This window comes from Leuciscus leuciscus, assembly GCF_965113295.1.
Source record: "Leuciscus leuciscus genome assembly, chromosome: 5".
NCBI lineage: Eukaryota > Metazoa > Chordata > Actinopteri > Cypriniformes > Leuciscidae > Leuciscus > Leuciscus leuciscus.
The window spans coordinates 48573106-48587419 of NC_138729.1; the positions used below are offsets into that span (position 1 = coordinate 48573106).

General features: G+C 36.8%; 1 protein-coding gene across 2 annotated transcripts; it reads right to left on the reverse strand.

Moving 5' to 3' along the window:
• Window positions 1-3538: 3538 nt before the first annotated feature.
• Window positions 3539-13237, reverse strand: areg (amphiregulin). 2 transcript variants are annotated; one of them, XM_082171174.1, is made up of 6 exons: window positions 12923-13237; window positions 8888-9061; window positions 7509-7725; window positions 7237-7395; window positions 4582-4676; window positions 3539-4065 (listed from the first exon to the last, which is right to left on the reverse strand). In XM_082171174.1, exons 1-5 carry the CDS (start codon window positions 12960-12962, stop codon window positions 4589-4591), a joined length of 678 nt encoding a protein of 225 aa, XP_082027300.1. In that variant the 5' UTR covers window positions 12963-13237; the 3' UTR covers window positions 3539-4065; window positions 4582-4588. The 2 variants fall into 2 exon arrangements, with proteins under 2 accessions (XP_082027300.1, XP_082027299.1); XM_082171173.1 differs by having other exon boundaries at window positions 7509-7728; window positions 12923-13050.
• Window positions 13238-14314: the final 1077 nt, after the last annotated feature.

Genomic DNA, 14314 nt, shown 5'->3' on the forward strand with positions numbered 1-14314 from the left:
GCCGACAGCCAATCAGAAGGAGGAACGCCATAGCGCTTGAATTTACCGTAAAGCTCAGTATATAAAGCGCAGTTACAACTGACCACAGAAGCGGAAGGAAAATGATGATATTACCGTAAAGATCTTACACAAACAAACCTCATTCTTCAGTTTTTGCAAGTCAGACTTGACTTGCAAGTTAAAGAAAGACTAAATCTGTGGAGTTTTGCATTTTAGTCGTGTAGTTTTACTAATAAAGTAAGACAATAATAATATTAATACATGTATTTTGTTATTTATATATTGATAATAAAATAAAATGTATTATTCAGCCTATTATTATTAATTCACATAAAAATACACAACTCTATATAATAGTTTTTCACTGTTTTTTTTTTAATGGCTGTTAATAGAAAAAGGAAGAAATCTTTGATTTGTTTTTTATTTATTCTTTTTTATTCTATTTATATTCTGAATAAATTTGTCACTTTTTATTTAATGATTTTATTTGTTACATCACATTATCGAGTTTGGTGAACAAGTATTCAGCTGATATTACTGCTTGGACATTTTGAGATAAATTAATGCCTACTACATCTCTACTACAGACGTAAATGCATTACAGAGCGCATGTCTATTCGCTCTATGACCAGAAGAGGCCGCAGTTGAGTTTCTAATTTTGGCAGTAAATTTAGAAGTCCTGCACAACTAATCCAACCATTGGCCATTAGGATGTTTTGAGATCGGCTACTTTATTTGCGGGTTTGTTGATCATGCTACAGTATACACAGGTGTGATTTGGTAGCACTTCTTAAAATTTGTTATTAACAAACATTGAGCAGATCCGTAGCTGATGTGTGAGGGTCATTCCTGGGATTCAGTAATATTTCAGTCCTCCAGACGTTTTAAAGTGGTGGTTCACCAAAATGAAATGTTAAAAGCTTTTCACAACAATAAAGGTATACCTAAAGGTATGTCCTTTATTATGAATAAACAGAATTATTGCATTTAAATAATTTTATCATAAAAGAATGCATTTTGTCATGTCATGTCACAAGGCACTTCACTGACTTTGTTAATATTTAACAAAATGTGCACAGTGTCTATAATCTTTGGCAATATTGTAAGTATTTATTTGTGTATTCATATATTCATATTTTTGAGACATATTATAGTCAGGGAGGGTAGTGTCAAGCTTAACAACTCAACACTATCACATGGAAAATGGTTATTTTTCACATTTTTAATCCATAAGTATATACATATTTCATTGCTGACAGATAGGGTCTACTTACCTACACTACAGGAGGAGTATATATGTCACATATCTGTACATTTCTCATTGTTTCGGGGTTGTACTGTAAACTTGTGACAGACAGGGTTGAGTTTTTCCACTTCATTTATGAATAATTTTAATGGTTATGGTTTCAGTAAAGATTTACTTACCAAAATCATGTGTATGAATCATGAATATTTGATGTAATCAATATTTGAATCTCAGGAATGACCCATATTCCAACATGAATAAGTAGGGCAAAAATATATGAATCAGAGTAAAATGGCATTTCTAATTACTTGAATTAGAATTTACAACTAATCATCTGTTAAGTTTTATAGCATGCAATATTTTTAAACTATTATGAAGAGCTACTGCTATATGTTCTAAGACCTTTTTGCTAATGTACACATTAAGTGATGAAATTTTTTCTGAATGTTCTCAGAATCATGCTTTAAGCACGTTTTTTCTTGGTTATGTGAACGTTGTATCAATTTTATCAAACGTTTTGCAAACGTTATGTTTGAATGTTCTCTGAAAATCTGAAAGGTCCATCTATAATAATTTCAGAAGAATGTTCCATTAACAATGTATATGTAAAGTTTTTGTGCTAACATTTTGATAATATGTAAGGCCCAATATATTGGTCCAACGCCGGTTCGCCAATACACGGGGAAGGTCATCACGTGTTCTGTCCTCACTCATGCAAAGTATTGGTTGGTTAAATTTGCAATACATTAATCATATGTATTTACTCGTTATTTCATCTGACTCCAAAAAATGAAAGGTTTTAATAATATCTGTGCCTCACTAAAAGTGAGTGACTGTTTGACTATTCCTTTTAACCATTCCTAAGAACAATGTCAAAATCAGTTAGAATAATCACATGTAACAATTTAATATTTCAGATATCAGAGATCAACTCCACAATCAATTCAAATATCTAGAACATGGTTATACATTGGTTACACCAAATAATCTTACCCAGCTTGTACCTGAGAGAGAGAGAGAGAGAGAGAGAGAGAGAGAGAGAGGGAGGAAAGGGAGAGACCACCTATTCAATTCAAGTCCAGCAAAAAAGAGAACCATAGAGAGGGAGAACACCTTCCTTTATCCTCTTTGACCAGGTGACATGGGGGATGGGGGAGACCACCCTCAAATGGCTTCTATCCAACAAAAGAGGGGTGGCCTTATCTGGCCTTATCTCTGAACCAGTTTTCTCTAAACTTCTATAGACCTTATTTCCTTTTATTTGATCTATCTGGATATGAGATATCTGTTTCAAATGACACCAAAAACATAACAGTCAATGATAAACATTCACATTAAACCATGTTCTTGTGTGAGTTCTTAGTTGTTTCTGAGAGGAAGTGAGGTTGTATGGGGAGGTTGAATGTTAATTAGCCAGCAGGGCCCTTTTGTCTCATAGACCAGGCCTCAACCAGTATTTTCAGTCTTACAAATGTTATTAAAGAGAGACCACGTAACATTGAATGAATGTTCTATTAACGTTACTGGAAGACAGTTTGTCCATAACTGAGAGAACCTTAATGCCAGAACGTTAGCCAGAGTTCTGTGAACATTCCCTGTTCGCATGGAAAGACTTTAAAGTGATTACATTTAGTGGTTGCAGCATTAATTCATTGCTCTTCTCCTCCTGGTTTGTGCCTCTATAGATGACTGACTGATTGAGTGAATATATCTACACTTGCTCTGCCCAAGGCTAACCTGTTTTGCCTGTACACCTAAGAGGGCCGAGCGGATCAAACAATCTCACTTCCACAATGATCTGCTTTTATTTTTGTACAATATTATCTTCCATTATGTTATGAAACATCAGTTCTCATAAGGATTAAAAATGATTGGGAGAAAGAAATTGCAGGGAGAGGCGTTCGAGACTCCACCTGAGCGGGCTTAAGGATGTCAGCTTTCATCTGTTAATTAACACTTATTGATATAAGAAATGTCTCTTCACTTTTCTGACATAATGGCCCGGTTTCACAGACAGAGCTCAGATTAAGCCAGGATTAGGCCTTAGTTCAATTAGAGCATTTAAGTAGCTTTAATAAATGTGCCTTTGAAAGAAAAAAACTAAACATTACTGGTGTGCATCTTGAGACAAAACAATGACACTGACATATTTTAAGATATTGCTTTCAGTTAAAACAGCTCAAACATGCATTTTAGTCTGGGACTGGGGGTTTATGTTTTATATAATAACTCACAGAAAGAAAAAAGGAAGGAAAGAAGGAAGGAAAGAAGACTGAAAGAAAGATACACATCTTATGAGAGTGTCCTTTATTTCATACGTGTACATAAATATCGCATATCAAATACACATTACTTTATTATCAAAATATACACAAATACTAAGGATATTATATTTGTTAATAAATAGGTAAAAACAATAAGTTACAATAGGGTTTATTATGTTATTCTAGTTGCGTACCAAATGACGCACTATACACTATGCACTTATACACTATGTACTTATGCACTATGTACTCAGCCAAGTAGTGTATGGATTTTATATGGTTATTTTATCATTCAACATCTGAGTCTTATTAAAGCTTCGACAGTTGAGTGTCCAACATTCCACACATCGGTTTTTTTGGGTTAATTAAGTGCTTCATCCAGGTATTTAAAGTCCACTTGTTCAATTTTTTTTTTATTTTTTTTAGTGCATACACGCTACTCGCACTGTTTATACTACAAAACGGCAACAAGTACAAGTGTGCGAATTGAGACGCACCTTATGTGCATAATATCTGTAGTGCAATCCACACCAGTGACATCAGTGTGACTTCTACCTGAAACAAAAACAATTTTCCATAAACAACACACCGATCAAAACAAATAAAGTGAAATTGGGGTTTGTAGATGTTTTAATGGTATAGCCTACTACACCTGGATAGTTCACCCAAAAATTCAAATTCTGTCATCATTTGCTCGCCCTCAAGTTGTGCTAAACCTGTATGAGTTTCTTTCTTCTGTTGAACACAAAGAAAAATATTTTGAAGAATGTTGGCAATCAAACAGTTGACGGCGGTAGCCATTGACTTCCACTTTGTTTCCTACTATGGAAGTCAATGGGGTCCATCAACTGTTTGATTGCCAACATTCTTCAAAATATCTTTCTTTATGTTCAACAGAAGAAAGAAACTCATACAGGTTTTAAACAAATTGAGGGCGAGCAAATGAAATGAAAACCGAATTTTCATTTTTGGGTGAACTATCCCTTTAAGAAGGGACAACAGCCATAACTAGAGACCTGAATATAATAGAGAAACCATAACATTGAGTCTATTTCACATTTAAAAACTTACTTTCTCTTCACACCATAATGTTCTTCTTCTCTAGTTTCTCTCTCTCGTTAGTGGAGCTCAGGAAAGCCGCTTGAAAGCGATGATGTGTTCTATAGCTGGAATATAACAACAAATCAACACTAAATACATTTAGTACACAGTTCTCCAGAATACACAAATCTACTTACTTCTTAGCTCTTATTTAATAATGATGTAATTGCTTCCCAATGTACTTGAGGATAGTTGAATGTAGGAATATTTTAATGTTGTTATTTCTTCTTGTATGGTGAATTTACATTCACAAAAATCTGACTGGTCAATCACAGAATCGCTCAGGAACGTAAACTGCACACACTCACACCCCAAAGCCCAAACTGTCTTATCTAGTAACTTATTAGAAACATACTTTTTAAAAAATAAACATAACTGCAATTTGCGTTTTCAGTGTTGGTGGTGTGTGTAATTTACGTTTTAAAACAAAACGTCCATATATCGTCAACCTATTACCACAGGCTTTATTTTACTCATAAATTGAAAAACGCCATAGGAAAATCTTGAGGGAACCAGGGGCGAATTAGTCTTCTGGGTTTTGACGTCATATTACTCACCCTCATGTCGTTCCAAGCCCGTAAGACTTTCGTTCATCTTCAGAACACAAATTAAGATATTTTTGATGAAATCTGAGAGCTTTCTGTCCCTCCATTGACAGCTACGCAACTGCCACTTTCAAGCCCCAGAAAGGTATTAATATCATTAAAGTAATCCATGTGACTCCAGGGTGGTATAATGCCCTTTTCACAAGATGTAAAATAAGTCTCTGATGTCCCCAGAGTGTGTATGTGAAGTTTTAGCTCAAAATACCCCACAGATATTTTTATATACAGTAGCATGTTAAAGTTGTCACTTTTTGAGGGTGAGCAAAAACGCATCGTTTTTGTGTCTGTCCCTTTAAATGCAAATGAGCTGCAGCTCCCGGCACAGAGGGCGGAGCTTCAACAGTTTGTGTAATTTTACCTCACACACACATGCACTGAAAATTTCAAAAACGTTTAGCCTTTTATGTTCAGACCGGATTCAGACAATGAAGGAGAGACTCGAGAAGAAGTGACAACATGTAGAAGCAACAAAAGATTTCTGAATGGTTAATTGATGAATTTATGTAGCTTATGTGTACTTATCTTCTAATCATTGATTAGCATATTCTGTCTTGATAATCTATAAATCGTGTTCCGGGGGAGGGGTTTATGTAAATGTTAGGGTTGGTGATGTCACTAACCCGGGTGGAAGCTTGTGTAGTCCCTACCAGCCGTATGTTGTAGTCCTTATAAAAAAAATTTATTTAAAAGCAAATATCTCCCTTTGCTTTGAACTTTGAGCGTTGTAACTTTGCAGATGTTGTTTATGCTCAAACAGCAACATTACACACTAACTAAAGTTAGAAAAGTGAAATCATAATCAACCACCCCTTTAACCTCAGTTTTATGAAGCAACGCAAGTGGTTTGTTTTTGCAAAAAAAGCATATTAATTTACCACATCAATCTCCCATGCGCGTTCACGCAACAAAGTCTGCTGATGATTGACAGCTACACAACTACCATAAAGAGATTGAAAAACTAATCCGTATGAATTGAGTGGTTTAGTCCAAATTTTCTGAAGAGACTTGATCACTTTATATGATGAACAGATTGAATTGAGGCTTTTTATCACATATATATATATCTCTTTATGAACTTTTTGAAGTGTCATAGTGGTAGTTGCGTAGCTGTCAATGGAGGGACAGAAAGCTCTCAGATTTCATCAAAAAGATCGTCATTTGTGTTCCGAAGATGAACGAAAGGTTTGGAATAACATGAGGGTGAGTAAATAATGACTGAATTGTCACTTTTGGGTGAACTATCCCTTTAATGAGCGCTCTCTTGTTTTATATATAATACATACATCCTGGTGCCATCTAGCGTCTCAGTTGTAATGTAGTGAAAATGACCTCAGAGGACTTCATTACTGTAATATTGTCATGTTGGGGTCCTGGTCTTAATAGGAACGACTGGGTCACTGCATTCCTAACATATAAAAAACCTTTTGATGCACAGGCTTTCGCGTAAATGCTTGAAATGAATTTAATAGACAAATATAAATAGTGCTTGCTAACATCGCCTATGAATTTCTTCACAAAAATAACATTTTCAATGAAATAATTTTTTTTAAATGGATTAGATGGACTGGACAGTGGAGAAAGAAAAGCATCATAAAGTGTCCAGAATACATGTGAATTCCTCCGAAAGCCTCCCAGGATACACCACGCAAAGTTGCTTTATGAATATCCAGTATGAGCAGATCTGGACTCTAGATAAAGTAGAAGCTCAAACAGGCTATAAGAGAGATTTGTTTCCCACGGTTTGGTCGCTACATCATTTCCAGACTTCCATTTGTGTTATCTCATAGTTTTGATGGCTTAGTATGATTTACAATAATAATGATATAGAATGGGTAGGTGTGTCCAAACTGCTGGTGTATAAATCTGTCACAATAGGTGCCTATTATATCCCAGGCGTGTTTTGTGAGTGTAAATGAATGAGTGTGTGTGCGTGTGTGTGTGTGTGTGTGTGTGTGTGTGTGTGTGTGGGTGGGTGTATTGAATATTTAGCAAGTGTATTCTGTATGTAGTGCGTACTTACTGCACGCAGACCATAACCAGGATAGCTAGACAGCTGATGATTGACAGGACGACAGCCATGATGACGAGCGCGGTGTGGGTCGTTTCAGTGCTGCTCTCGTCCCGGGACGTCTCAAGGAGCTGGATCCCACAGCGTTCTCCGTCATAACCTCTCTTACATCTGAAACAATCATACATTCAATACTTTACACAAACTGAATCCAACATTTGCCTGATATTCATTATTTGAACCCTCTGAGTGCACGTGTGTGAGATGTTGTGTGTGTCACTCACACACAGACGGGCTCTCTCAGGCCGTGCAGGTACGTGCAGTGGCCGTGGATACAGTAGTCCACGTGAGAGGTCAGGCAGGGGTCAGCGGTGGTGCTGTGGCTCCTCTGACTGGATGTGTGATTCGGCTGGACAGGAGTGATATTTTTATTCTTTTTTCGTCCTTTGTTCTTTTTGCGCCCGGACCGCTTTTGATTCTGCTCGTCTCTACTGACTTCGGCTACTGAAAGACATAAGATGCATGAGAGACTTTGATGTGTGTGAGAATATTTGCTTTCTATACTTTTTATTTATTTAATTAAAAGATAAATTTTTCACCAAATATCTCTACACTTGCTGCTTGATCAATTTATTGAATTCATTTAAGCAAGTGCAGCACAATTCTTCAACGTTCTGTCACAACATTTTATTGTATTGCGTGCAATTAATTTAAGTTTGTATTATAGAACTTTACTTTACTCATTTGCATTGGAAATAAATGAATTTATATATTTTTTTAAATGCCATTAATGCAGTATTGCTGAAATTGATAAAGGGACTGGTACTGAGTGTGCAATCTATATTTTCCTTTTTTTTGTCTTCTTTTTTTTTTGAGTAAAATATGAACAGATTATACTTTTAGTGAGATTCACCCAGTAATTGTTATTATAATAAAACTGTGTATGTGTACCTTTGTGGTTCATAGATGATGCATTTAATGTCCTTATTAAAATCCCAAAAGTTCGGGTAGTAATTATAATTAGCTTAATCTAAGATTAATTGACGTCTGTGGGAGATTTTCACAAGTAAATTGACCTTTATGGTACAATATGTAACTTCTGGCCCTCTAGCGGTTGAAAACATGGATTGATTTTGCAGAAGAACATTGATTTGGTTGTGTTTCGGCTCTGCGTGACTGTGTGGATGAATATGGTTATCATACTGCTCATAAAACAATCACAGGCTTAAGAGATATAACCAGTTTAGATGGAAAGGATCTCAACCTGACGACGGTACTGTGTCTTTACCCGTTAATCAACAAGCTACTTCCTTGAAAATAAATTTATAAATTCCAAATAATAAATTCCAAAGTGCTCGGCATCTCCGAAAAGTCAAGTCAATGTTGATTCTTGTTTCATTATGAAATGATGTTTATGAAACCCGTTTTTTAAAATGGGTAATTCCCCAGAGATTTGAGATTTAGTGGTAGGACTCCATGTGTCAAAGTAGCCTGAGCAACTTTTCTCTATTTATGGGTGTGACGAGACACACACACGGGCGAGTGACGTATGTACTGTAGGCCTACGTATTTTCCCACAAAAACTTTAAAAAATATAAACACTTATAATAGGCTTACCATAGTGAATCAGGGTAAGTCAGACAAAAAAAGTTACATAGTGTACCTTTAAACAAAGACGGATCATTGAACATTCCTGATGGATCCTGATCGTCATCAGATTCCAAATCTTCACCCACGGCACTCTGAAGCCCCTCCCCTGATGATGACATCACGGTCACATGATCCAGCGCAGATGTGTGAGCGGCTGCTGTTCTTGTAGTGAAAACTGCACTGCAAGCTGCACACAAAATGAATCACAGTCTGTTATATCACATTAGAAGTGTAGTAACTTCTTTTTCTTTTTTTTTGTGCGTGTGAGGAATGCTGTTTCGGCCCAGTTTGCAAATAATAACAGGATCAAACACTTCATTATATTACAATGACACATTAACCTCAATTAGGGTTTTTAAATTGAGGTTAATCTTCTAATGTTGCGGTTAATGTTGAGTCATCCTGTAAACACCCCATGAATATTGTACTGGGCAAACTAGCTGTGTATGTGTGTGTGTGATAGGGAAAATGAGAGTGAAAGACATAAGAGGGTGGAAATGTTGAGGTTATATGAGGTAACATTGCACCTGCCGCAACTACAATACACAATTATGTCTCCTTTTCTTGTTTGGGCACCTTTTACCTGGTTCTTTTTACAAAATAAATAGTTTAGGAACTAAATATAGCAATCCATTCATGCTAAAATGTACAGTATAATAACATGTATGATGTGGGAAAAACTGGTGGTCTTGTTGGTGTGAGTTCTTCTACATATTGAGCAGGATGCATATTATATGTGGGTTTGAATATGTGTCTTTGTCATGTTAATTTCTACACTGAAAAGAAATGGTGTAAACCATTTTCACTCGGAAATTGTTAGTACATATCACAATCAATCACAAAGAAACAGCAAGTAACACAGTGAATTAAATGTGAAGTTTTGAAGTAGAAAGACTGAAATAGTATTTTCTTGTAAAATTACTACTCCAATAATCTGTTTTTAGTTAAAGATTCAAAAAATCTTTTTTTTTTTTTTACAGTGTCAGCCAGTTAAAAAAGGGCAAAAATGCAGCAAAAAAAGTTATTTGACGTCAACATCGAAGGGTTGCTATATTGATCTCTGCAAGGATCAAGCAATGATCCATTACTACTGAAGTCTTCATTTAATGTCAGATTATTCTAGAGAAATAAATTACGACAACATAAAACTAAGCCATTACTAAGCTGTTCGCAACCCCTTCTGTAATGTTTTATTAATTCAAGATAGTCAGCCAGAAAAAATGTAGGCTGGAACTTGGATTTATCCATCAGGAACTAATTGGGATCAAGACAAGTGGGCGTTATAATGCAGAATGGAGTCAGACCTGATGTGAACATGGAGGACTACTCCCATCCTGAAACACAGCCAGCACCTGTTGGCTGAAACTAAAGCCATGGTAACGTTGTTGCATAGGTGGGGTAGTTTTGATGAAAAGATTAAGACAGGCATGTTTTTGTTTGGAATAACGTGCAAAAAGATGAGGAACAAGAAGGATCCATTAGATGTCCTCTTAGTAATCTAAGGTGCCATTGTCTGAAAATTGCAGGAGCAAATTCCACCTGCCCTGGGTGTGTGGCAATAATTGATAATAAATTGATCTAGTATTTTTTGCACGCTATTTTATACTGCACATATTCCGTTCTCCATCATATTAACTATTAGCATATTCCTTTAACATGCAACTATATTAAAGGTAGTGTAGGCAATTTCCGTAGCAATAGCAAGCAATAGCAAGCTAGCTTTGAGAGCATAAGATCCTTCCCTTCAGAGCGTCTCCAAAGCACATGAACACGTCTTTAAAACACATGAACGCACACAGCAGAGTCTGCGAAGCATCATGAGAGACGGTGTTAAGCTAACTCGTCTTAAACAAAAGCACATAACATTATAATACTAATGAACGTAAACATCTTACAGAGCTCTTGTAGCATCTAACTGCTGCAGATTAATTTCGCCATTGATAGTGTTGACACAGAAAAGCATAAATCCGAGTCTGAGGACGTGACCGTCACGGGTTGCCATCTCGTAATTACGGTTATGACATGACGTGAACGCAGCACGAGCTCATTGTTTTGGTTCAGGAGGCGTCTGTCTGTCTGTCTACGAGTGTTTCTCAAGTGGAAGGCTGCATATCTCGGCTGCCGCGTCATCAAATGTCGCTGAAGGCCATCTCAATTTGAAGGATTGGGTTGTTTTAACCCAATTTTGGGTCAAATATTAACTAACCCAACGTTGGGTTAAAAAATGCAATTTAAAAAATGTAACCCAATGGCTGGGTTTGTCCATTTTTAAATTGCATTTTTAACCCAACGTTGGGTTACTCCATATTTGACCCAAAATTGGGTTAAAACAACCCAGCATTTTTTAGAGTGTTGAAAGCCAGCCTTCGTTTCGCGTCCTTCATTCACCCTGTTTTGAAGGATGCATCGGATGTATCCTTCACTGCCTTAAATCACCCACAATCCTTTGCACACATTCCATTTCACGGAAATAAACTGATGGAAAAGGAGTCAGTACTGAGCTTATCTAAGTTTATAATGAAATATAAGACAAAATTAATGTTTTCAGACATTAAAGCATTGACGTTATCTTTTGTTTTGCTGTAAATTAATCACTAACGCTAAACTGACAATAATGTAAGCCACTGGGAGACCGCAGTCGGTTGTCATTCACTGTACAATAAAGATTTGTAAAACAAGACGAAGTGGGCGGGAACATGTGTGAAGTAGCCATGCTCTTGCACATGCACATTACCGTCATCATCCCCTCATTCTAGTGTTTATTTGCTGAGGCGGACTCTAGCCTACAAGCCTCAGAATGACTGGACTAGGAAGGACGCAGCGTCACTAGGATTCAGCTTTCCGTTTGAGAAACACCCTACATCTCTGCATAGTCTCATGGAACGCACTGATGACGTGCGACGTCTGCATGAGCAGGTGTTCAGGGGAACATTCAGACCAAATGCAATGATTGGACGAACATTTTTTTGGTCCTGAGACTTCCACAGAAGACAAATGTAAAAAAGAAATATTTTTACACCGCTTCTATTATCGATCGCTATCAGGATGTGAAGAGAGTCTCAACCAGTATGACAAAAAGTTTTACAATTTAAACTTTGTCGTCAAATATTTAGCTTTCTTTCTAATGAACACTCTGATATTTGGTAATTCAATGACATTCAGACATTTTAAAGTGGCGAATGTGCCCTTTTATCACAAGCATGATCTGCAGTCAAACAAGTCTGCACCGAGAATGTGAGTAAATCTGTACACTCCTACAGACTGGAATCATACGTTGAATTGTCAAAGAAATTCCTCACCTTGAAACACACACACACACACACACACACACACACACACACACACACACCTATTATTGTGTTCCGGGATGACCTTTTAAACGTTATTTCAGAAAGCTAAATATATATATTTAACACAGCAGTGTGACGCCCTAAATACTCTGTCCTTTGCAATGAACAATAAGCGCTTTGTGACGCTGAACATGACAACAGACAGCCGAGATGTAAAATGTTTGGTATTTTGGCATACACCTATATGGGAAAAGCCGGAGCTCACAGCTATTCAGAGGCATGTTACTACAAGCCGAATCAATTTCTCACAGCCCAGCCTGTCTGGAGACATAAACACACTATCTATACTTCACTCAGCTAGAGAGTTCATGCTAGGTTTGGAGGAAGTTTACCATCATAGAGTCAAGTCAAAGTGAAATTCAAATACAAGTAAGTAAGTAAATAAATAAATGGCAAAAAATTACACTGAGCATGTTGTAGTTTCACACACTTTCTCATGATTTTTCCTTTCGGGAATTTAAAAATTTGCAATCAAAACGAATCATTTTTAAGCAATCTAAATATTTCACCACAAAGCATAATTAAGACATATATTCACACACACATAACATTTTATGATTTAATGCATTTTTAAGGACTGGAGTTTTCAGAACTGGAAAGCACAATTCAATTTTCTTTTTTGCTGTTATAATGTTTCCATTCCCGTGTGAACACTTAGGCTGACGGGTCAAGAATAGGATGGAGAAAACCAAACTCACCGACACAGAGCAGCAGAGAGGAGAGGCGCTGAAGGTTCATGGCAGCTGACAGCTGAGTTCCGTGTTGAGTTTCTGTTTGTCATGTACTTATCGTTCAGGAGGAGCTTTTATAGGGAGGTTTCCCTGCACACAATCCAGAGATAATGTGTGTGTTTGTGTTTGTAGGCGCCTTTTGTAAGGTAAATGATTGACGAGAGTCCATCTGTAGAATTCATCCAATGGTCATTCATACTAAAGTCATTATTTTCCATTTCACGTCACTGATGCTGAATGCTTATGATACTGCACCTCCACTGTATTATGCTGTTGAGGTTCGAATGGGATATAAAAATACTTCTAAATAAGTAAACATGCAAATTATTGATGTTTTTTTTTTTTTTTTTTATGCTCAAATGTGATAATGACTTTACATGCAGTTTTGGGACACAGAGTCACTGGAATTGAATTTGGCCGTGGAATATTTGGGATGGAGTATGAGATGCATCACGTCTGGAATAAAAAGAATGAAAAGAATGAGACATTTGGGGAAAAAATGCAATGAACAGATAGAGAGACGCCAAAATACCACCAGTTACACATACTTGTTCAGTTGGAAGTAAGTTGCCTGTGTGTGAACACGGCTTCATGGGTCATTAATTATGATTACTGTCCCTGTAATTTGAGGCCCCAAAAAATTACGGATGTACGGTAGCTGTAGGAACGACCCGTTTCTTTGAGATTGCCATTATTAAACGTGTTTGTGCATCTTAAATTGGGTTTCAGCCGCCTGCCGCGCAACATGTCCCTCACATCTGCATGGTAATGAGTTTCTGAAGAGCTCAAAAGGAAGAGAAATACAGCTAATGACCCTGAACCGTTAACAAATGCAGAACAAACTTAGCGCTAAAGACCTCATTAAATGCTAACCAGAATAAGTAAAAGACGTTTTGAGGCACTATTGGATTCATAAAGCGGACGTTTCCCTCCACTAAAAGCAATGCATTTACTACTGCACTGTGCTAGTATAGCTATACACTGCCCGGCCCAAAAACAAACAAAAAAGTCGCTGTTTGGATTTAAATAGACAAATGCATAAGAGTCTATGATTGGATTAATATTTATATCATGTTATATGTTTGGCAACAGTTCTTCTAACCCTAATTGATGGAGTGTGTAGCTTTTCATTTCTTAAACAACCATTTAGGAAGACACATCATGGCCATATTCCAGGATGACAATGTAAAGATTCATCAGGCTCAGATTGTGAAAGAATGGTTGTGAGGGAGCATGAAGAATAATTTTCACTCATGAATCGTCTCCTCTGAGTCCAGATCTTAAATTCATTGGAAGTCTTTGGGATGTGCTGGAGGAGACTTTACAGAGTGCTGGACTCTTGCATCGTCATTACAAGAT